At 38.8% G+C, this 24,635-nt stretch overlaps 1 protein-coding gene across 3 annotated transcripts in view; it reads left to right on the top strand.

The window, feature by feature from the left end:
- The window catches only part of TTC17 (tetratricopeptide repeat domain 17), a 154,662-nt gene that overhangs the window by 87,992 nt on the left and 42,035 nt on the right, over window positions 1–24,635 (top strand). For 2 of the 3 annotated variants that reach the window (XM_027114956.1, XM_027114957.1), the window contains exons 17-19: window positions 5,771–5,941; window positions 19,567–19,826; window positions 20,308–20,461. In XM_027114956.1, coding sequence (XP_026970757.1) covers window positions 5,771–5,941; window positions 19,567–19,826; window positions 20,308–20,461 — 585 coding nt within the window. The remainder of the gene's footprint in view (window positions 1–5,770; window positions 5,942–19,566; window positions 19,827–20,307; window positions 20,462–24,635) is intronic. The other variant, XM_027114958.1, reaches the window with a different exon arrangement.

Genomic DNA, 24,635 nt, shown 5'->3' with positions numbered 1-24,635 from the left:
TCACATTTCTGGAGGAAGTTACAGCTGTGGAGAGCTTGAATTCCATCACTGGAGTCATGTCTTCCAGTCTCCATGTCATGGTGTCTGTGTCTCAACCGGTGCTGACTTTGCTCCCTGTGCTTTAGTCACTTAAGTGATGGCCACGTGGCAAGACAAAGAGGCCAGATTTATTGGTGGTTCTCTTTTTTCTTCTCTAAGAGAAGGCAGGGAGTACAGGTCTATAGAGACCAATGCACCTCTGAACTCTTGGGCAAATAACATTCCCCCACCATGTGTGAAGAGAGTGTTACCCAGGATAGAATTTAACTCTAGAATATGTAGTAAAAGGGAATCAATCCCTCTCTCTCTCTCTCTCTCTCTCTCTCTCTCTCTCTCTCTCTTTCTCTCTCCCTCCCTCCCTCTCTCTCTCTTTTCTTTTGAGGTCACACACTTTACTTTCTTAGTTTTTCCTTTTTAAGCTCACTTGTGACTCATTCACCTCACCATGAGGGAATACCTGTATAATCCTGAGGTTGCTGATTTCAAGTCTTTAATATTGTGTTTTCTGTCTGGCATTGCCGTACTTTTAAGGTCAGCCAGTACATAACCATTACTTTTAAACCTCCTGCAAAGAATTCCATTCAGCAGTAATTGCTGAATGAGAACAAGTCTGAGCCATTACTTCCGTCAAAATGATTTCTCTCGTCTAAGTGGAGGACAGCACAGGACGGAGGAAGTGAGGCAGTTTCCCTTGTCTCAGGTGCAGCCATCAGCAACCTAGGTTCGCCTAGATTCAAGGAGTTCTGTATGGTTATGTTCACCGTGGTTTCAGCAATAGTGTTTCCTACAGCTCCTCTTACTGTAGGACAGTAGCTTCCCTCTCCATTTCAGATAAAGAACCTAGACACAGAGAAGGGAATTGATTTGCCAAGGTTCATATGGTAAGGCTGCAGCTAAGGCAGGATTTGAATTCATACCATGGAATGCTCCTCTTAGAACAAGGTCTACAAGACTTTGTCACAGCCCGTGGAGGTGGAAATCATAAAGGAATCTGTTCCCAGTGAGGTTTCTTACTGCTTCACGTATACCTATTTCTCTGTGTAGTACCAGGCCCCACATGCCACCCAGTTAAAGTTTCCTCGTAATAATTTAAAGCAATCTTGCATAACAATAGTGCACAACTGAAAGATACACTTTTGTTCACTTCACAATTTATATTACTATTTTTCCTAAAAGATACATATCCTACTAGAGAAATAAATATGAAATTAGTTGCTTGGCTCTTACAAAGTTCTGAAGCCTCTCAATTTTGTGGCGTTTCTTATAACTAACCCTAAAGGATTCCTAACCCAACCAGGAGTTTCTTACCAACTTATGAGATTCAGAAGAGAAGAATTCTTAAAAAAAGAAGAGAATAATTCTTTTTAACAAGTAAGTGGTTACCCAACTCCAGTTAGAAAATATTCTTCTAGGACCTTTGTAAACAGGATTTATATGAGAAGATAGGAGATTTCTTTAACCTTAGTCATGGTAGGAGTTCCTGAGAACTTAGTTTACTCTGAAAATCTGTTTAGCCACAGAATAATTGTGCCTTTCTCCCTTAGGAGACTTATGCTTTGACAAGGTATATTAAATATTTAGTTGTTTTCCAGAACACCCTTGTAGGGGAGGTGCATAAGTATTGACTTATGCAGTCAATACTCTAACCACAGAAAAGGATGTTGATATGTCTAAGATCTCATAGCAGTTCCAGAATCAGAAATACCCTCTTTGGAGTTTCATGCTCAGTTGGTTTTGCCTTGTACTCTCTTACTTCTAAGAAAAATCAGACTGCCAGGATTTGAATTGCTAAATGCTTTGCAAGCAAGTATAGAGCATTAAGCAGAGAAAAGTGTTTCCATTTTCACCTGGAACCTTGTTGTCTAAAGCATTTCATTTAAATCATGTAGTTCCAAAAACAACAACAACAACAACAACATACCTCTCAAGGTTAGTCCAAGCCATAGAATCTCCTTATTTTTGCATTAACAAAAAATAGCCTTATGCACGGAAGATGACTTCTTACTTTTTAGGTGTCTTTCCATTTTTCCTTCTCCATTTTCTTGTGTTTCTTTAATAAGAACATCATCTCTGCCTTTGCTGGGAAGACAAGCAATATTTTTCTACATAGGCAACTTTTTTTAGTTCCCCTTTGAGCTGGAGTAGACCTATACTATACGGGCTTTTTTTTTTTTTGCGATACGCGGGCCTCTCACTGTTGTGGCCTCTCCCGTTGCGGAGCACAGGCTCCGACGTGCAGGCTCAGCGGCCATGGCTCACGGGCCCAGCCGCTCCGCGGCATGTGGGATCTTCCCGGACCGGGGCGCGAACCCGTGTCCCCTGCATCGGCAGGCGGACTCTCAATCACTGCGCCACCAGGGAATCCCTGGACCTGTACTATAGTCCAAAGAATAGAAACTTATTTTTTCTGAAATTCTTCAGTTCTCCCTCAGGCAACGGGAAGGAGTAATTCAAAAATTAGGCAGTATGACTTTCTATGATTAGCCTAGATAATCATGGAAATCACACCAGAATGCTAAACCAGTCTCTTTTTAACTGTCAGCCTAAGAAAATTCATATTAATAGTTCTCATTTTAAAGCATGTAGTTTTTACATGATCATTTTGACCCTATTTCCAAGAAATATCCTAACATAAACTTCTTATGCTTCCTTTAATTCCCCCAGTTCTCCCTGATCCCCTTTCCTGCCCTCTCCCTCAGAGGTATTGGCCCCAGTTTCCTGAGTTGGAGGGCAAGACATTCTTAGAATGCAGAAGGCTTGCTTCAAGAGGGTGTCTGGGCTTGAGGTCATGCAAGAGGACTAATTTTAGCTTCCGGATCTTATGCACATCGTATCTTATAAATTACCTATGAAGCATTTTAAAATATTGCAGACATTTTAAAAGAAGAAACCAATTAAATTTTTATAATAGAAAAAGGGTGGGAGAGAAAAATAAGAGATGGCAAAGGTTGGAGGAGGAAATCAACTGCAGGAAACACAGCTAGAATTTCACTGGGTTCCAGTGTTAAAGGTTTATCTTTTTGCTTTACTTGACCTGTGTCAAGATAAAAAATGCTTTAGAGGCAAATTCACCAAAGCTGAAGGCAGAGAGGATATTCACTAGGAAAACATGTTTAAAATTATCAGTATCATTGTCATCTTTTTTTCCTCTCTGCTTTTAGTAGTCATGCTTATTTATTTCCCAATTCAGAATTGCCTCTGAAAAGCATGCTGTTCTTCATAGTGAATTTTAGTCGGTCGGGTGTGTAGAGTAGTTGTTGTCATTGCTCTGTTTTATTTTAATGCTCTTATGCTTGGTTTCCCCGTACTTAATTGCACGTACTAGGTGGTGAAGACAGAATTAGAGGCAAATCGGCAACCTCTGTCTGTCCTCTCAGGAGAATCTGGAGAAAGAAAGCAACTACCATTGCTCATGGCTTCTTTTCTTAGCCCTCCAGGGCCCACACACTCCACACCTTCCGTCTCTGTCAAATCGTACTTCTCGTTGTCTCCCAAACACAAATGAGAATTCCTGTTCCTGTTGCTTTGCTCAGCACATTATTCCTCCCTGCCTAGAATGCCACCTTCTCTACTTTTTCTGCTAAAGAGGTAGTATTGACTAGGGGAAAGCCAAGAAGCTTTGTGGTAAAATAGAATTAATTCAAATCCCAGATCTACCACTTACTTATTGTTTGACCATAGGCAAGTTACTTAGTTTCACTGATAATCAGTTTCCCTATCTGTGAAATTAATAATATTTCACAAGGTGTTTTTTTTTTTTAACATCTTTATTGGAGTATAATTGCTTTACAATGGTATGTTAGTTTCAGCTTCACAACAAAATGAATCAGTTACATATATACATATATTCCCATATCTCTTCCCGCTTGCATCTCCCTCCCTCCCACCCTCCCTATCCCACCCCTCCAGGCGGTCACCAAGCACCGAGCTGATCTCCCTGTGCTATGCGGCTGCTTCCCACTAGCTATCTACCTTACGTTTGGTACCGTATGCTAACACATATATATGGAATTTAAGAAAAAAAAATGTCATGAAAAACCTAGGGGTGAAACAGGAATAAAGACACAGACTTACTAGAGAATGGACTTGAGGCTATGGGGAGGGGGAAGGGTAAACGGTGACAAAGCGATAAAGAGGCATGGACATATATACACAAGGTGTTTTTGAGGAGTAAGTGGAAGAAAAAATACAGAAGTACTCAATAAATATTGATTCCCTTCCTTGTAATTCCCCCTTTTGAAGTTCTGTATTTTTAAATCCTACGTATTCTTCAAAATTCAAGTTCTACCTACTCAAAACTTATTCTCTGAAGCACTTGGCACAGTAGACTACCTCATTATTGTTTGTTGTCTTGCGTTCATTGTCTTGTAAGCTTCTTGAGAGCTAAAGCTTCTGACATAGCCTTGTTGAAAATGGTAGCCTCAGATGTGTGATAGTGTAGAACTGGAAAATGGTAGCCTCAGATGTGTGGTAGTATAGAACTGGAAAATGGGAAGTGAATCCCTAAGTAGGCAGTCCCCTTTCTCTCACCTAGGAAGTTGGGAAAGGTTTTGAGTCCATTATGTTTTCTTGGCACAATAAGGAAAATGGCCTGAGAAATGCTTTCCAAAATTATGGAATCTGAAAGGGAGTCATCAGATCCAGAAAGAGACTTCTTGTATTTCCATTGCCACAGAGACAGCCTGATTGGGTACATACATCTCTTTGGGGCAACATTCTCTTAAAAAATAAAAAAAACTTGTAGAGAATGTTTGGACGTTCTGATAAAGGAGGAAAGTTACTTTTACACTCTTACTCAAAGAATTGTCCTATAATATGAATGTAGGCTTCCACTGAACATGCACCTTCAGTAGCAACGCACGTGGAACATGAGGAGACGTGTTCAGCCAGCCAGATTCCCACTACAGCATACACAACAGCCTAGTGACACATTCTCCTACCCAGAGAATGTCCATCAGGTGGAGCTGGATAATGGCTCTTTATCCCTGTTAACATACAATCCCTAATAAGGTCGAAGCTTTTCAACTCCTGGGCAAAACTGTAGCAAAAGGTCATACTCACTCTACATATCAGAAGGTATCACAGAGTGCTATGATTACATTCAAGATGTGACATTTTATGCTTAGGTAAATCTTTATTACATGATCAGAACTTGTTTTTCAAAAGAAAAAAATAGGCACCTGTGTGATCTGACAGTCTTAAATGTGGATTCTCTGCCTCCACTATCCCCTTCTAAGTCCTTGGTTTTTAATTTATAATCCTTTACCTTTTGGTATATCTTTCATTTTAAACCATGATGCAAGAATGGTATATTTTTCAGCTATAATTCATCTATCTCCAGACTTATTCAGGTACTAATCTGTCATTTCTCACCTTCAAAAGGCAAATAGAAGGAAAACCACTTTTTTTATGATGTTTCTGACTTTCAGAGAAGTGTTTCACAATCATTCATTATGAATGGAAGGAGATCTTGGGACTTGAACTTTGTTGTTATAGTTTTTTCCCCCAATACTTAAAATAGCCTAACAGGTGAAACTTGAACTTCAGTGCAAAATCTTGAATCACAATTATGGTCTGCCTTTGGGCACTCCACCTCACTGATTTGTGCATGTTCTGCTGGAGAAAAACCGACAGTCACCTTTTTGCTCTTCTTGATAGTTGGGGACCTTGAGCTATGGGACTACACAAGAGAGGTTTCTAATGTGCTCTATCTGTGTCTCTTGTCATTGAGGTAATTGTCATGCGAAAACCCTGGACAACAGCCATGACAAACAGAAATATTTTGACAACTCACAGTCACTGGATGCTGCTGAAGAAGAGCCCTCTGAGACAGGAACAGAGGAAGACCCTGTGCTCTCTGTTGAGAATTCAGGGAGGGACTCAGATGTCCTTAGACTTGAAAGTAAGTTGATTTGACCTGAGCTGTGCTTCTGGAGTAAAATCAACTCTCAGACTTGAAGCTTAGGCTTTCTCTACTCTCAAGCGTTTGTTCTTTCTTTTAACAGTCACTTACTATATTGTAGATCATGAAGGTGACCCTCAAGATTGGGAGGCAGAAGGCAAGCTATAAAGTGAAAATGCTCTGCACACTTCTTTCTGTTTTCTCCACCTCAACATCTTCATTTGCTAGAACAAATTTGATTTATGTACTAGTCTTTCTTCTTAATGTCATTAGTCTATTGAGTAAGTCATTGAAAAAAAAAGCAAGTTGTATTTATACTAACCCAATAAAATTTAAAGATTTGAAATAACGGGCATGCCTACCAGGCCCTTTCCTAAAATTCCATTTTATGACCACATTTTGAGCTATGCTGTTCTAAAAAGTTTTAAGATTATCAATTTATAATTGCCAAAATGAGTGACTTCTATTTTTTGTTTGTTTGTTTGTTTGCGGTACACGGGCCTCTCACTGTCATGGCCTCTCCCATTGCGGAGCACAGGCTCCAGATGCGCAGGCTCAGCAGCCATGGCTCACGGGCCCAGCCGGCATGTGGGATCTTCCCGGACCGGGGCACGAACCCATGTCCCCTGCATCGGCAGGCGGACTCTCAACCACTGCGCCACCAGGGAAGCCCAGTGACTTCTTTTAAGTACTCATCCTGCTTAACCTCTTTTCTGCCTTTGGAACTGTGCACGACTCCTCGCTTTCTCCTCGCTTTCTCCTTCTCCTCTTGGCTTCTGGGATATCACTTGTTCTTGGTTCTTTTCCTTGTCCTCAGAATATCTTTTTTCAATTTCATTCACTTATTCTTTACTTTGCCCTTTATTTTTTTTACCCAGGATCTTAACCTTGGTCTTCTTTTCTTAGTCCTCCATGTGTTATCTCTTGGTGTTTCAGATACTTTGGAGTATACCAATGACTCTAAATCTGTATTTTCAGCTAAGACATTCTTTGTGACTCCAGATCTTATTTCTACCTTTTTAGTGGTCTCTTTATCTGGACGTGCCACAGCCATTTCAAACTTAACATATCTAAAATTGAACTTGTCTTCATTTTGCCCTACTTCCTGAACTGTTTCTAGTTCCTATATTCCTGCTACCTGTTAATGGCACAACTCATCCAGTCATCACTATGTCCAATCAATCCCTAAGACCTGTTAAATATATCATCTCTTCATCTAATCTATTCTTTGTGGCACTGCCTGAATTTAGACTTTCTTCATTTCTGCCAGGGCTGTTGTAGTAGGTTCACGATTGGCTTCCCTATATCTAGTCCTTTACTTCAGTCTATGTATGGAGAGTGCGAGAGAGGCAGGGGTTGTGTATGTGTGTAGGGGAGAAAAAGAGAGATAATACATAGAAATTGGTATACAATTTAAAAAGCAGAAACAACCCCTGTTACCACTTTCTTGTGTGTCCAAAGAGTTGTTTCTGAAATCAGACCTGATCTGGTAAGTTGCCTACATTTAAAGTTTTCAGTAGCTGTTACCTGTCGGAAGAGTCCAAATGTCTTAATGTGGGATATGAGGCAATTTAGCCCTTGATTCTGTCTCCAGCTGAACTGTACCATCTACTAGTACTCTGCATAGCCGGAAGTACAGACCTTTCACTGTTTCCCTCACGTGCCATGCTGCTTTGAGCCTCCGTGTCTTTGCGTAGGCTGAGAAGGACCCCTGCATGTTCTGTGCTTTTTATAGACAACTCCCATGCATCTCCAAGATCCAGCTCAAATGTCATCTCCTCTGTGAAGCATTCACAAAGGTCTCCAAGCATTTAGTTGCTCCATTTGCTGTCTTGTTCCTACTTTTTGTCAAGGCATATTTTATACAATATTAATTGCTTGTATGTCTTATGTTGCATCAGACTGTGAGCTTCTTATATATTGTGTCCTTTATAACGTTATATTCCTGGGTATAGTAAATATTTGTTAGAGTAATGAAATGTGTCCTTTGCCCTCCTGTGTAGATTGGATTAACATATTTAGCAATTACAAAATTTTGTGTTTCCTTCTAAGTGGTATTGTGTATGAAAAACAATGTCTAAGAGAAGCAAGCTAGACCTCAAAGGAGGAAGTTGTGACCTTCACTTTTGCAGGTTTAGGGAATTAGTTTCATCAGTTCTACCAGAAATCATTGGGCTTTAAGGAAATTAATTTTCCATTTACCAACTCAAAAGAAATTGACTTTTAAACCAGATGGCCACTTTGTTCATTCACAGTGGGTCTACTCCTCTCTAGTGCCTGGCAGCCTCATGTCTCCTACTGACATCAGGTACCCATACAACCAAATGAACATCATAAGGGAGGCTGATACTGAATAATGTTAAGGGGTTTTGGGGTTTTTTGGTTTGGTTTTTTTTTTTTTTTGGCCACGCCACAGGGCATGCGGGATCTTAGCTCCTCGACCAGGGATCAGACCCATGGCCCCTGCAGTGGAAGCATGGAGTCTTAACCACTGGACCACCAGGGAAGTCCTGGGGTATTTTTTTCAGTTTACAGAAACTTCCTATTCCAATACAACTCCTTAATGAGTGGAATACTCATGACTACCATATTAGAGTCTTTTCCTACAACAATTCAGAATAAAACCCAACCAAAATCTTATTCTTTGTCTCTTCATTTTCCAAATACATCATTGCTTGAGGCAGATAACCTAGTGTTTAAGTTTCTTTAGTTTCATGTTTCCCACGTAGTTCCATTCCATCCCCATACTGAGAACACTGAATGGTTGCCCTAGCTAGGGCTAGGTGTTTGCCAAGTCCCTTCAACATTATGCAAATTGTCTCTTAGGGTGCATTCCATTTCACATTGCTAATTTAATTATAGTATAATGATGACTCTTACTAGTTTTACTCTTAGCTACTAACTTTTTCTTTTTTTTTTTTACTGTGTGTAAATTCTGGGATACTGACAAGTCCACAGGGACCACAGTCATGGTATGTGGTTAGGAGTCAGAAAGACTCTGTTTTTTAATATAAAGAGTATGGTATAATAAAAGTCAAGCATAGACATTAAAGAATTTTTAAAAACTCTATTTTTGTAGGAAATTTTAAAGAAATACAAATAGTTAAGCCCGCTCCAGTAACCATAAATTATTATGATAATCACTACCTTTTGTGGTACTTTATACCTTACAAAGTTATGAATTGTGTATTAACCTTGTGAAATAGATATTAACCCCGTCTTGTAGCTGAGAAAATTGAGACTCAGAGTAGTTAGGTACCTTGCCTAACATCTTCAGTAGGTGACGTATAACTAAAACTCATCCTCAGGCCTTCAGCTTCCGTACACTGTGTGTCATTTGCCTGTGGTTCTCAGAAATAGGGGTTTGACCTATGGGATGCAGCAAAAGCAGTTCTAAGAGGGAAGTTTATAGCAATACAAGCCTACCTCAAGAAACAAGAAAAATCTCAAATAAAGAATCTACCTTACACCTAAAGGAACTAGAGAAAGAAGAACAAACAAAACCAAAAACTAGTAGAAGGAAAGAAATCATAAAGATCGGAGCAGAAATAAATAAAATAGAAACAAAGAAAACAATAGCAAAGATCAATAAAACTAAAAGCTGGTTCTTTGAGAAGATAAACAAAATTGATAAGCCATTAGCCAGACTCATCAAGAAACAGGGAGAGGACTCAAATCAATAAAATTAGAAAAGAAAAAGGAGAAGTTACAACAGACACCACAGAAATACAAAGCATCCTAAGAGACTACTGCTACAAGCAGCTCTATGCCAATAAAATTGACAACCTGGAAGAAATGGAAAAATTCTTAGAAAGATATAACCTTCTAAGACTGAACCAGGAAGAAATAGAAAATATGAAGAGACCAGTCACAAGTAATGAAATTGAAACTGTGATTAAAAATATTCCAACAAACAAAAGTCCAGGACCAGATGGCTTCACAGGTGAATTCTATCAAACATTTAGAGAAGACCTAACACCCATCCTTCTCAAACTCTTCCAAAAAACTGCAGAGGAAGGAACACTCCCAAACTCATTCTGTGAGGCCACCATCACCCATATACCAAAACCAGACAAAGATACTACAAAAAAAGAAAATTACAGGCCAATATCACTCAACAAAATACTAGCAAACAAAATCCAACAACACATTAAAAGGATCATACACCATGATCAGGTGGGGTTTACTCCAGGGATGCAAGGATTCGTCAATATATGCGAATCAATCAACGTGATACACCATATTAACAAATTGAAGAATAAAAACCATATGATCATCTCAATAGATGCAGAAAAGGCTTTAGACAAAATTCAACACCCATTTATGATAAAAACTCTCCAGAAAGTGCACATAGAGGGAACCTACCTCAAGATAATAAAGGCCATATATGACAAACCCACAGGCAACATCATTCTCATTGGTGAAAAAGTGAAACCATTTCCTCTAGATCAGGGACAAGGCAAGGATGTCCACTCTCGCCACTATTATTCAATATAGTTTTGGAAGTCCTAGCCACGGCAATCAGAGAAGAAACAGAAATAAGAGGAATACAAATTGTCACTGTTTGCAGATGACACGATACTATACATAGAGAATCTGAAAGATGCCACCAGAAAACTACTAGAGCTAATCAATGAATTTGGTAAAGTTGCAGGATACAAAATTAATGCACAGAAATCTCTTGCATTCCTATACACTAATGATGAAAAATCTGAAAGAGAAATTAAGGAAACACTCCCATTTACCATTGCAACAAAAAGTATAAAATACCTAGGAATAAACCTACTTAGGGAGACAAAAGACCTGTATGCAAAACACTATAAGACACTGATGAAAGAAATTAAAGATGATACAAACAGATGGAGAGATATACCATGTTCTTGGATTGGAAGAATCAATATTGTGAAAATGACTATACTACCCAAAGCAAGCTACGGATTCAATGCAATCCCTGTCAAATTACCAATGGCATTTTTTACAGAACTAGAGGGAGACACAAAAGACCCCGAATAGCCAAAGCAGTCTTGAGGGAGAACACTGGAGTGGGAGGAATCAGACTCCCGGACTTCAGACTATATACTACAAAGCTAAAGTAATCAAGACAATATGGTACTGGCACAAAAACAGAAATATAGATCAATGGAACAGGATAGAAAGCCCAGAGATAAGTCCACGCACCTATGATCAACTAATCTATGACAAAGGAGGCAAGGATATACAGTGGAGAAAAGAGTCTCAATAAGTGGTTCTGGGAAAACTGGACAGCTGCATGTAAAAGAATAAAATTAGAACACTCCCTAACACCATACACAAAAATAAACTCAAAATGGATTTGAGACCTAAATGTAAGACCGGACACTATAAAACTCTTAGAGGTAAACATAGGAAGAACACGCTTTCACATAAATCACAGCAAGATCTTTTTTGATCCACCTCCTAGAGTAATGGAAATAAAAATAAACAAATGGAACCTAATGATACTTAAAAGCTTTTGCAAAGCAAAGGAAACTACAAACAAGACAAAAAGACAGCCCTCAGAATGGGAGAATATATTTGCAAATGAAGCAACAGACAAAGGATTAATCTCCAAAATATATAAACAGCTCATGCAGCTCAATATTAAAAAAACAAACAACCCAATCAAAAAATGGGTGGAAGATGTAAATAGACGTTTCTCCAAAGAAGACATACAGATGGCCGAGAAGCACATGAAGAACTGCTCAGCATCACTAATTATTAGAGAAATAGAAATCAAAACTACAATGAGGTATCACCTCACACCAGTTAGAATGGGCATCAGAAAATCTACAAACAGCAAATTCTGGAGAGGGTGTGAAGAAAAGGGAACCCACTTGCACTGTTGGTGGGAATGTAAATTGATACAGCCACTATGTAGAACAGTATGGAGATCCCTTAAAAAACTAAAAATAGATTTACCATATGACACAGCAATCCCACTACTGGGCATATACCCTGAGAAAACCATAATTCAAAAAGGCACATGCACCACATTGTTCATTGCAGCACTATTTTCAATAGCCAGGTCATGGAAGCAACCTGAATGCCCATCGACAGATGAATGGATAAAGAAGATGTGGTACATATATACAATGGAATATTACTCAGCCACAAAAGGAACGAAATTGGGTCATTTGCAGAGATATGGATGGATCTAGAGACTGTCATACAGAGTGAAGTAAGTCAGAAAGAGTAAAACAAATATCGTATCTAACGTATATATGTGGAACCTAGAAAAATGGTACAGATGAACCAGTTTGCAGGGCAGAAATAGAGACACAGATGTAGAGAACAAACGTATGGACACTAAGAGGGGAAATTGGCGGGGGTTGGTGGTGGTGGTGTGATGAATTGGACGATTGGGATTGACATAAATACACTAATATGTGTAAAATGGATAACTAATAAGAACCTGCTGTATAAAAAAATAAAGTAACATTTTTTAAAAAAAGAAATAGGGGTTTGATAGATTAGAACTTTATTTTTTAATTTGTAAGGTAATTTTTAAAGAAAACCAGCATCTGCTATTACCATTATTTTATAAAACAACATTTTAATATCAAAAAAGTACAAAGGCAATCTTAGAATAAAGGTCAGTCTTTGTCAAAAATGGACAGTTGGCAACTTTACACCAACAAGTGTGTATCTGGATGGACATAAGTTGTGTGTGTGTATTATAACTTTAGATATATGTTCTTGTTTTGCTTCTCACTTTGCTAAGGATTGGTGAAAATCGTGTAGCTGATTAACATTTTAAAAACCACTGCTTTAATAGCTCATCATATACTCCAGAATTTCTGCCCCAGAAACCTGATCTGTGGAGCGTAGGTTTTGTAGTCAGAGATATTGTTATCATGTCCTGGCTCCGCCACCTACTTAGTTGTTAAATCTTGGGCAAGCTGAGCCTTCCTTACCTCAAAAAAAAAAAGCCTCAGAGTGCTCTTGAATATTTAAATGAAATAACTTAGGGAAACATTTCTACCAGTACAGAGATGGACTAGCACACAGATGGAACACAGGAAATGTTCATTTCTATCAATGCAAACACAGGTGTGACTCTGCTGCTTCCCGACCTAAAGGCTGCTTGTGAGCTAAAGTCCTCACAAATACATACACACAGTATCTGCTCAATGAACGTCAGTAAAGGGGGCCCTGACATTTTTGCTCAAGAGTTATTATAGGAACAATTCCCTATTTGCTTTTCTAGGTTATTTTCTCCAAATTCTCAGTCTTCTCTTAACTGTCCTAACCCAGATAAAAGATAAAAGAAGGAAGAGCACCACTGGTGCAAATGAAAACTCATGATTGTTGTTTTCTTCTCAGAAGTGAATCATTTCCCTGCCTACCTTAGTCTGAGTAATTTAATCTAAGCCTTTTGTGCCTTCTGATGACTGGTTGAAATTTTATGCCATTGTTTATGCATTAAGTCTTCAGTCCACAGGTTTATACTCTGACTTCAAAGAAGAGATCACTGCCTTTTTTTTAATTGAAGTATAGTTGCTGTACAATGTTATATATTACAGATGTACGATATAGTGATTCTTTAAGGTTATCCTCCATTTATAGTTGTTATAAAATATTGGCCATTCTCCGTGTTGTACAATATATCCTTGTAGCTTATTTTATACTTAATAGTTTGTACCTCTTAATCCCCTACTCCTATATTGCCCCTCCCTCCTTCCCTCTCCCCACTGGTAACCTGTAGTATGTTCTCTATATCTGTGAGTCTGCTTCTTTTTTGTTATATTCACTAGTTCGTTATATTTTTTAGATTCCATATATAACTGATATCATACAATATTTGCCTTTTCTGTCTGACTTATTTCACTTAGCATAATGCCCTCCACATCTATCCATGTTGCTGCAGAGAAGGCACTAGAACTCCAGGCAGAATTGCCCAAGGTCCTATGGTGGTGGAGTCCTAATTTGAAACCAACTTTGTCTAATTCCATAGTATACTTTCTATTTTGTGAGACAAAGGAACATATCCTTAAAGGTAGAATGTGCCTGCTTGCCTTCAGAAACCACAGTCTAATAGTAAATGGATATTAATCATGTAAGACTTTCTGGAGCAGATATTTTGAGTCCAAACGTTGAAGGAAAGATTTTGTCTTGCTGGTCATTTCTTTGAAGGTGTGACCTTTACCTCTGTTTATTCTCGATCTATTTCATTTTGAATGTAGCACTTATCTTTTCAGACTCTACTCCCTAAAACTCTTCTTGAAACCTCTCTTCCGAGATTATTAATACTGCTTCTTATCAAACACAGTCACCTTTTTTAATCACCTTCTGAGGGTCCTCTCCCTCTCAGTAGTGTTCCCAGCATAGTCTGGCTTCTGCTTCTCCTCCAGGCATGGGCAGCTCAGGCTCTCCCTGGGTAGCCCATTCCAGTTCTGACCATTCATAAGTCTTTCCTAATATTGAGCTAAAATATGACTCCTCGTTTCTAGTCCTGCCCTCTGAGGCTGACAAAGTCTTGCCTCTCACTAATGTCACATTTCCTTAGATATTTGAAGATGAGTATTGTTCCTGTCTACCCACCCCCCATGTTTTCGTTTCTTTTAGCTAAATGTCCGCACTTTCTTCAATTTCTCTTTATTATAGTTTTTAGTCCCTTCAGCATCCTTGAAGTACTCACTCTGGAATTTTTTTTTTAATCTTTCTAGCAGAATATTTTTCAAGTCTGATTGTGTGTGTGTGTGTGTGTGTGTGTGCGCGCGTGCGCGCGCGCACATGCGCGCAGTATATCAGCTACTCTTCCTGCTACGGGATCACCCTTGATTTCTTCAGTCCTTCTTCATTTAACATGGTTTTGAGTACTTTCGCCAAGTCACTTTTTTATGAATATGGTCCACTTTGAAAATCTCTTAAACTGTGGTACCCAGACCATGAATTTCCAGGTATGTCTGGAATGTTGCAAAGTTATAGTGGACTTCTTTTTTTTTTTTTTTTTTTTTTGTGCGGTACGCGGGCCTCTCACTGTTGTGGCCTCTCCCGTTGCGGAGCACAGGCTCTGGACGCGCAGGCTCAGCGGCCATAGCTCACGGGCCCAGCCGCTCCGCGGCATGTGGGATTTTCCTGGACCAGGGCACGAACCCATGTCCCCTGCATCGGCAGGCAGACTCTCAACCACTGCGCCACCACGGAAGCCCTGGACTTCTTTTTTTCTTCCTTTTTTTTTTTCTTTCTTTTTTCTCTCTGTTTTTTGTTTGTTTTTTTCTTTTTCTAATCAGAACTACATACGCTTCTCTCCATCTCTCAACACTTCTCCTTGTCCCTGTGATTCTTGCCAGATTACCTCATAGACTCAGCTGTGAGTTTTCCCAGTACCCTGAGATAAGATTCATCAAAGTGAAAAAACATGAACTCATACAAGCCTCACTGCGAGTGCTCAGTCTCTTCACTTCACAATATTTATTCTCCTTTTTCCAGTTTGAAAATGGTACATGTTGAAGAAGATAAATAAAAAATAAAGATATGGGTCTCAGTCTCTCTGTTTCCAGTTTTCATCATAGCATCTGCCCCGCAAGCAGCAGTCTAATATTTACTTTTTCTTCCTACTTCAAGTATAACTTAAAATCTTCTGAGATCCCTCTCTAGTCCGGACCTTTCTCCAGACCTGACTTCTGTATTTCCAGCTGCTTATTGGACAATGTCTGGAGATATGTTCCTCCATCCATTCTAGCCTAGACCATAGCTCCATGGGTCGTTATATCCTGAGCCCTCAGCATATTCTTAAGCACATAACAACAGGTGTTTAAATGAATTAATGAATGAATAAGCTTCTGAAATCCCAACACTATCCTATTGTCCTCTACCAGTTCCATCATCTTTGTAAATAACATTATGTTTTCATATTCACAGATGCTAAAATTTCACATAGTAAAAAAATCTTGACATCATCTTTGGATTTATTCTGTTTGCCATTATATCCATATAATTACCAACTTCTATTAATTTTTCTTCATTGAAATTTCTTCATACCTCTTTCCCTCCCCTTCTAAAATCTCCCATTTACCCCCAGCCTGTCACCTTCTCTTTATATAACTCCTATAGAGATTGTTGAAGCACCTTTATAATTGTCCTGTGTTCTGTCTTCCTTCTGTCCTCCACCCCCTAACTCCTAAATCACCAGCTGATTTACTAATCTAACCGTTATAAATATTGTGGCTCTCATCTTGTTATTCTTTGCTTAACATACTAGAGGCTCCCTTTACAATGAATCTTCTTCCTGACTTTCCCAGATACTCTCAGTGTCACCCACCTTCCCCAAATATCTTATTTGCTGATATACTCTGTATATGTTTTTTGTTCTAGTTAATTTAAAATTAGTAGTGCCTTCACATATACCTTCCTTATGCCTGTATCTATATGGGTGTATATGGGTATGTGAGTATATATATACCTGCTTTTTTAGTTTCATCACTGGGGAGTGCCCTCCCTGAACCTCTATTCTGTCTGAATCCTGCCTCAGGTAGTCTACTCTCCTGTAAGAAGCATTTTGTGACCACATTCAATTGTGTTTTTCCTTTAGAAAAAAAATCTAATGTAATTGTTCTCTCATTGTTTAATGTATTGATGTATAGTTTTGTGTCTCCAGCTTGATTAGCTTTAATTCCTTGGGACCAGATTCCTTTTGCTCCCAGCATGGAGATGGGCATGTAATAGGGTCTAAATAAATAAAGATTCGTTTATGTTTCCTCACTCGTAGCACTTTTATGATCTCTCCATTCCTCACCTTTATTTGGTGGTGTTCTCTAAGAATTGCTATCACCCCGACCCCAGCAGCCTTGGAAAAGGCCGAATGGCTGCCAGCCGCACCAGACTGCAGCAAGTTCCATAGTCTCTCAATTGAATGCTGATTTTCATCAATGAAAGGCCGCTTCTCTAAGAACTTCTTGATAATGATATCTGTTACCATATGGTAAGGGCACGGGGAAGTATCAACCTTTGGGACCTCTCTGCAACTAAAAAACATGAATGCTTTCTAGATAGTAGTAGTTACTGAATGGAAATAAGGCTTCCACACACAGCATCCCTATGCAGCTCTAACTATACACTGGGGAATTAGTTACCTGCTGTCTACCTTTGACCAAAAGCCACTTTTCTTTAAACCCGTATTCTTGGCTATGGCCAAATCTATCAAAAATCCTCTTCTGTCTCAGGACCAGGTGCAGGGAACCCCATGGCTGTAGGAGAAAGAAGGAGAAGAAGCTAAAATAACATGAGGAGTACTTAGAGACAGCTCAGTTGCCAGGCAATTCTAATTAAGTTCCTGTTTGGGATCCCTGTAGCAATCCTTTCCAGCTGCTTTCCGGGATTAGCTACTGAGACGTTTGTAAGTCACGTAGTATGCCAGACACTATGCTGAAAACATGGTGCCTGCCTTTCTGTTTGCTTACCTTTCATCTGGGTTGACAGTACTTTAACAGATGACACTTTTTAGAGTTTAAAAAGTCTTGAATTTCCAGCAGGACAGGGCAGAAAGAGGAACAGCAGATCCTCAAGGATCTCACAAAGCAAAGTATTCCTGAGTTCCCATTAATTGATTCTACAGCTATTTGTGCCTGCTGTGTGCCAGGTGCAATGTTGGACATTTGGAATATAGTAGCAAACAAGATAGAAACTAAAAATAAAAACTCTTTGTCCAGCCTACTTATACTACTGGCCATATAATTTTGGCAAGTAACCAACCATTTTTATCTAAATACCCTAAAGGAAAAGACTTTACACACCCCTATTTTACTTTATTCTTGTTTCAGAACATTAATGACAATGTTAAGCAATAGAATCTAGCAGATTGGCTCAGAAAACCTAAAAGGAACTTACTTGAAAGGGCAGCAGTACATTTTGTAGTCACCTGTTAACAAACGGAAGAGCCCTATAGCTTTTTCAAGAATGACAAGAGATTTCTTGCAGGACTCTCAGCCTGGCAATGACCTTCCCACATTCTGGAATAGAAAGTGGGATAGGAGATAAGAGATGCCACCAGAGAGCTATGGGTGACACTGCAGACCTTCTGTGAGAGGGGCTCAAAGCTTTGTTTTTAGCCATGGTAATCAGCCATCTTTCTTACCCCAAGCCTCCTCAGAAACTAAAACTATGCATTTCTAAAATGGGTTACTCACTATGGCTATAGGTCTGGTGATATGGTTATGAGATTCCTGACGTTGGCCTTATTAATGCCATGTTCTAAATCACTGAACGAGCCAGAATTACCAATTGAAGATTTTTGGGATAACGTAGACTGGCATTTCGTGAACAATCAACCCCAAGCTCTCAGGTTGTCCAGTGGGTACATATTACAGAAGGAGGCATTCCATTCTGTTGTTTGTTTTTATACCCTGTACACTTCCAAAAAGGATTGAAGATAACTTTCACAGAACACACAATATAAGATTGAGCCATTAATTCAAAATAGCAAAAGTTAAATAGTAAAGAATTTTTTTAAGAAAGGAAGGCATTCTGTTAAGAAACTTAGACTAATTTTGCCTTAAGGTTTCTAGGTAGGCATAGAGAGGGGCTTGTAAGGTTGTGTAACCTGCAGTGTATAATAATGGAAACATATTGACTTCTCAAGAGAGAATTTTTACTAGGCCATTGCACTGAGAAACATCCATGAGAGTCTTTATATAAGAAGCATGAGCAATGTAATAAATATCTTGATAACCATTTTAGAAAAAAATTACACTAGTATATTGCTATTTCTTATATTAGCCATTAGTGGAAATGGGAGCCTTCATGTGGAATTAGGATAATTTTCCACTAAACAAATCATTGTTCAGTTGAGGCAGACTGTATGGTCTGAACAGCTATGATATTTCATATGCTATTTGAATAAAGCTTGAAGAATCCTATATATATATTAAGTAAATAATATTTCATAATAAACTTCATCTTTGCCATCTCTGTCTCATGTCTAGAGCAAGTTGGGTTTTTTCCCCCAAAAAATACACATATAAAATAACCATCTTCAGGACTTCCCTGGTGGTGCATTGGTTAAGAATCTGCCTGCCAACGCAGGGGACACGGGTGCGAGCCCTGGTCCGGGAAGACCCCACATGCTGCGGAGCAGCTAAGCCCATGCACCACAACTACTGAGCCTGCGCTCTAGAGCCCACGAGCCACAACTACTGAGCCCATGTGCCACAACTACTGAAGGCCGCACACCTAGAGCCTGTGCTCTGCAACAAGGGAAGCCACCTCAATGAGAAGCCCGCGCACCACAACGAAGAGTAGCCCCCGCTCGCTGCAACTAGAGAAAGCCTGTGTGCAGCAATGAAGACCCAACACAGCCCAAATAAATAAATTTATTTTAAAAATAATTTTTAAAAAAATGGTCATCTTCATGCTCACTAGTGACATAATCTATGACCTCCTGCCATCTAGCTGCTGCCATTGTGCTCAGCCAGGTTTTTTACAAAAGCTAGATGACAAAGATAATATTATATTATGAATTTTGAGGATGTTGAATGGTATTTTTATGAAGATGGACTATAGAAGTGCCTCTGAACAGAGCCAGAACTTTTCTCAGAAAGCATGGTTGGAGTCCCTCAAGTACTTGAATGATTGTAATTTTTAATAACATGCTGGCACTTGAATTGCAGGTACAGTGGTTGAGGAAAGCAATGGTTCTGATGAGATGGAGAATTCAGATGAAACAAAAATGTCAGAAGAGATTTTAGCTTTGGTGGATGAATTTCAACAGGCATGGCCTCTGGAAGGCTTTGGGGGAGCACTAGAGATGAAAGGACGGCGTCTGGACTTACAGGGGATACGAGTACTGAAGAAAGGTCCCCAGGATGGAGTGGCCAGAAGCTCTTGCTATGGAGACTGCAGAAGTGAAGATGATGAAGCAACAGAGTGGGTAAGTGTTTGCTAACTCAATTCTTATCAAATTGTAGCCCAGGTCTTTGCGGGTATGGGAGGTGCTTCTAGTTTGCAAAGTGTAAGGGTTCTGTTGGGTGCGTGGCTCTACTTCACTCCACGTTCCAGTCAGCCTTCACATGGGAATTGTACTGCCAGAAGCATTTCATGTTACTTAGGTATCACTGGCTCTTCCAGGAGGCAAAGGAAGTGGGATGGGTGTGAAACGACACTCAAAGCCTGCAGACTTGGGAACAGCCCAGTTCAGACATCTTACTTTTCAGTTTCCTCTATACCCTTCAAGGCTAGGTTATTTTATTTATTTCACTAAACATTTTTCATCTAGATCTTTAAGAATTAAACTGAAGGAAAGAACTTAACCCTAGCACAAGGCTGATTATTCTTAAAGCCACCAATACCCACAGCCATGGACAGAAGTGATAACTGGTCTCATTTGTCCCTAACATGTTTTCGTTTCCCAGATCACATTCCAAGTCAAACGTGTAAAGAAACCCAAAGGAGATCATAAGAAAACTCCTGGGAAAAAGGTAGAATTGAATCAGGCAGAAAATGTACATCGTAACCAAGCAAACCTGGAGATCACTGGCCCAAAGGTGGCATCTCCTGGGCCACAAGGTAAATTTGAATATTTAATATGCCAGTTTCTTCTTTCAGATTTCACTGTCTCAGTTCTCACAAAGGGTGTGTTTGCAGCTTGAAGTAAATCAGATGTGAACGTAATTGAACCAAGTGAGCAAGAAATCAGTCATCGATATAAAAAGTTTTGTTTGACATATACTTGATTTTTTTTTACCATTGGCCATTTGACTTACAATCTTACCATCTTGAACTTAAATATCCTATTAATTCCTAACAGTCTAGTTTAATATGTAAAACTGTAAGTTTGAGACAGACTCCCTGGCTTCACACACCAGTTTTGCCATTTAGTTCTCTGTGCCTCATTTTCCTTATCTATAAAATGGCGATGATTGCATCTGTCTTATAGGGTGGTTGTGAGTATTATATGAGTTTATACATGTAAAGTGCTTTAAATGAACTGGGCACATAGGACTCGATAAGTATTAACTATTTAGTAACATTTTGTTTGTCAGATGTCTCTTTAAGTATTGGATAAATGCTTTGGAACTACTCCCCAGGAAAAAAAAATGCATTTACATCAAAATTTGGCATGTACTTTCAGGGTTCATAGTTGTCCCGAAGTCTATCTTTGGACTCCAGGTTCCAGGCCATTGCCATGAGTCCAGTTGACTTTCTTTTCCAACAATGAAATAGTGGTGATAGAATTTCTTTTTTTAAAAGAAGTCTCCTTTTTTAAAAGGATATTTTCACTGTCTTAGACTTCGAAAATTCAAGGTAAGTTCATGAAAATGTGTCTTATTTAAGTTGCATTTACCAAAGCTGAAAGCAAAGGACACATAATAAAATGTAAAGAATGAGGTCAACTTGGCTAAATCCCAGAATGATCTGTGATTTGAGAAAAGTACTAAGGACACCAAAAAGGATACTTTGTCATGACTAGAGTTGAAAGTATGAAGTAGCTTTACTGTTTAAGAAAAAGAGCATGTGCTAACATGTTATGGAAAGAAAGCAACACTTCCTCTAGAAGGTCCATCTGCAGTAGCAAGGAAAAAGATATTCAAACTATAAAACATGATTATAGCAATGAAACTTTCAATGGATTAAGTAGTAAATGTAATAAAAACATAAAAGAGGAAAATTCAAATGGATATTTATATACTTTTAAGGTGAAAAAGGACTTTCTAAAGCAGAGAGAAAAAGAAAAATAAAATAATTCTGGCATCAGAAAACACTACAAAATAGAAAGACAAAGGATTGAAACAGTATTTTTGCAGAATGTTTATATATATTTACAGAATATATGATAAGCAAAGGATATAAACATCATTTAAAGAACACCTACAAATTGATAGAAAAAAATATAGCATTTCAATAAAATATGTACAAAGTACATAGGCAATCCACCACATACACACTCACACACACACACACACACACAGCCACTAAACGTGATAAAATGTTCAGCCTCACTAGCAGTCAAGGAAGTGCAAACATAAAATGTGATCTGCCAGTTTTGCTTGTCAAATTATTTGTGTAATACACAGTGAGAGTTAATGAAGTGAATTTTGGGATAGTTTGACTAGATGTATCAGAAAATTTTTAAAAATGCCAACAGTTCTACTTCTAGTAATTTACCCTAAATAAATTATCTTACAAGTGTGAAAGACAGAAGTACAGAGATTGATCATCGTGCTGCTTATCATAATAAAAATTTGAAAAATGCCTAAATGATGATAGTTGCCTAAATAAATGACAGCATGTTCTTGCCATGTACTGTGCAGCCAAGATGTTTATAGTTTAGTAGGTGAACAAACACAGTTTATAGAATAGCATATATAGAGAATACTTCAATTTTTGTAAAATAGTAAATATACTATATTTTGACTACATTTTTTTTCACATTTCAGTATCTCTGAAATTGAGATCATCTTACAATTGATAGTATCTTAACTAATAATTGGCAACATTTTTCTTTCTTAAATCATGTAAAGTAATGTGTACCTTACAGTTGATGACATCTTAGATTTGGTGAAATATGCTAAAATAAACAAGCACATAGAAACGAGTGTAGGAGAGAATACACTAAAATGTCATAAATTATCATCTCTGGGTGCTCATAGGGCTGCAGGTGATTTTCTGTTTTCTTCTACATTCTTTTCCATTTTCTAAATATTTTGTAATAAGCCTATATTACTTTAACAAACAAAAACTAAAAATTTCTTGTAAAAGTGAGAATTAAAGCTCAGGGTGGTTGAGATGATAGGAGAGCACTTAGACAATTTCGAATGGATTCAAGGAGGTGGGCCTGGGTAGGGCACTGAATATACTTGCAAATGAGATCATGGAACTAAAGTGTCACTGTCACGAAAGTGAGAAGTTCTACAGCAAGAGAAGACGGGAGAGGTTCGGCATCCCAATCTTCCAATAAGTATGGATTCTGTCCACTACCAAATGATGAGGAGTTTGTGATAAATTCTGACAAAGTTCTAAAGCAAATTATTAAACCAGTACTTTGTGAGCCCATGGGGGAAGAGTAGGGATCATTAAGGGCCATTGTAGATTTTCTAAGAATTAATAAAATTAATAATGCCTAACTAATTTCATCTCCTACTTTGGTGAGGGCTAGTAGACTGGAAGGCCAGGAAAGTGTCATAGACATAACGTAACTAGATTAAAGCCAAGCATTTAACAGAGTGTCTTATGATATCCTTGTGAACAAGGTGGAGAGTGGTGCGCTCAAAGGCTCCCCGGTGCCTGCAGCATAAAGGCCAAACTTTCTGGTGTGGTGCACAAGACTGTTTACAGCCCAGCCTTTCTCTCCCCTTCAGTACCATTCTCTGAACCAACCCTGCTCTTGTTTTACCTCCTTGTCTTTGCACATGCTGTTCCCTCTGCCTGGAATGCCCTTCTGCCACCTCAGCGGTGCTAAAATGTCACTCATGTTTACACTTCAGACTCCAATGCCATCTCTTCCTTGGTACCTTCAGGCAGCATTAGTTGCTGTCTCCTCTCTGCAGCTGTTCTGTACCTTCACTCTAGCACTTAACCCTATTGTGTTCTAATAATTTGTTTGTTTACCTTCCTCAGTAGACTGTGAGCTCAAGGGCAGGCCCTTTTATTATTCCTCTCTGTATCCCTAGTGTCTTAACACAGTTCCCAGTCTCTTATAACAGATGCTCAATAAACATTTTTCAAGTGAATTTCTTAAACATAAAAGAAAAATAATCCTTATTGTGAAACCTATGGTTCAACTCTTTAACTTACTCATTTAAACAGGGTTCATTTGAAACTCTTCCAAACTGTTTTTTTCTATTCTATTAAAATCTACATCTAAAGCCCTGCCTGTGTCTTAAACAGTTTTCTATCATTGGTAAATTCCTACAGTATAAAAAGAGCTATACAGAACCAAGGTTCTCCTTCCTGTCCATTCCAGTCGAATTTCTTCAGAAGAATCCTTCCTAGATAGGACTTAATTCTGCTCTTTTCTTGGGGACTTGATTTAAGTAAAGGGCCTACACCCAAAAGGTAGTACCTTTGAAGGGTACCATAAACAGAGCTTTCAAAGCCCAGTAAAGCCTTAAATAGCATGATTGGGAATGTGCACGTTAGAGTCAAACAGACCTGGATCTGAATCCCATTTCTGCCACCTAGTAGGCAGGTGACCCTGGGCAAGTCAGTTGATTTCTCTGAGCCTCTGTTTTCTCATCTGAGAAATGAGGATTAAAATCTGCCTCATGAGGATACAGATATAAAGCCCTTAGCACAGGACCTGAACACATGGTAAGTACTCTGGAAATAAATGATAACCTTTCATTATCATCATTATTCTCTAACCTACTGCTTTTCTTTACAGCAGGGGCTCTCTACCAGGAGTGACGTCGCCCTCCCAGGGAGCATTTGACAGTATCTGGAGGCATTTTTGGTTGTCCTATGTCAGGGAGGGTGCTGCTGACATCTGTTGGGTAGAGGCCAGGGATGCTGCCAAACTTCCTCCAGTGCACAGGACAGCTCTCACAGTGTCAGTAGTACCAGCTTAAGAAACCCTGCTTTAGAGATATATGTTTCTCCTGACTTAAGAGTTGTCTCTATAAAATCAAACTGTATTGATTTTGAATAGAAAGCAATAGAAAGGTAAAAATTAAGGTTGGTAAAATGTTAACATTGAACAGTATTTTGACCCTTATCTCAGTCTGAAATCCATAAAGGGCAC

Source organism: Aethalodelphis obliquidens, unplaced genomic scaffold (assembly GCF_003676395.1).
Source record: "Aethalodelphis obliquidens isolate GAN/ISIS:26980383/991018 unplaced genomic scaffold, ASM367639v1 scaffold14, whole genome shotgun sequence".
Lineage (NCBI taxonomy): Eukaryota > Metazoa > Chordata > Mammalia > Artiodactyla > Delphinidae > Aethalodelphis > Aethalodelphis obliquidens.
Note: the sequence above shows the minus strand (reverse complement) of the source record. Positions and strands in the feature narration are given on the sequence as shown.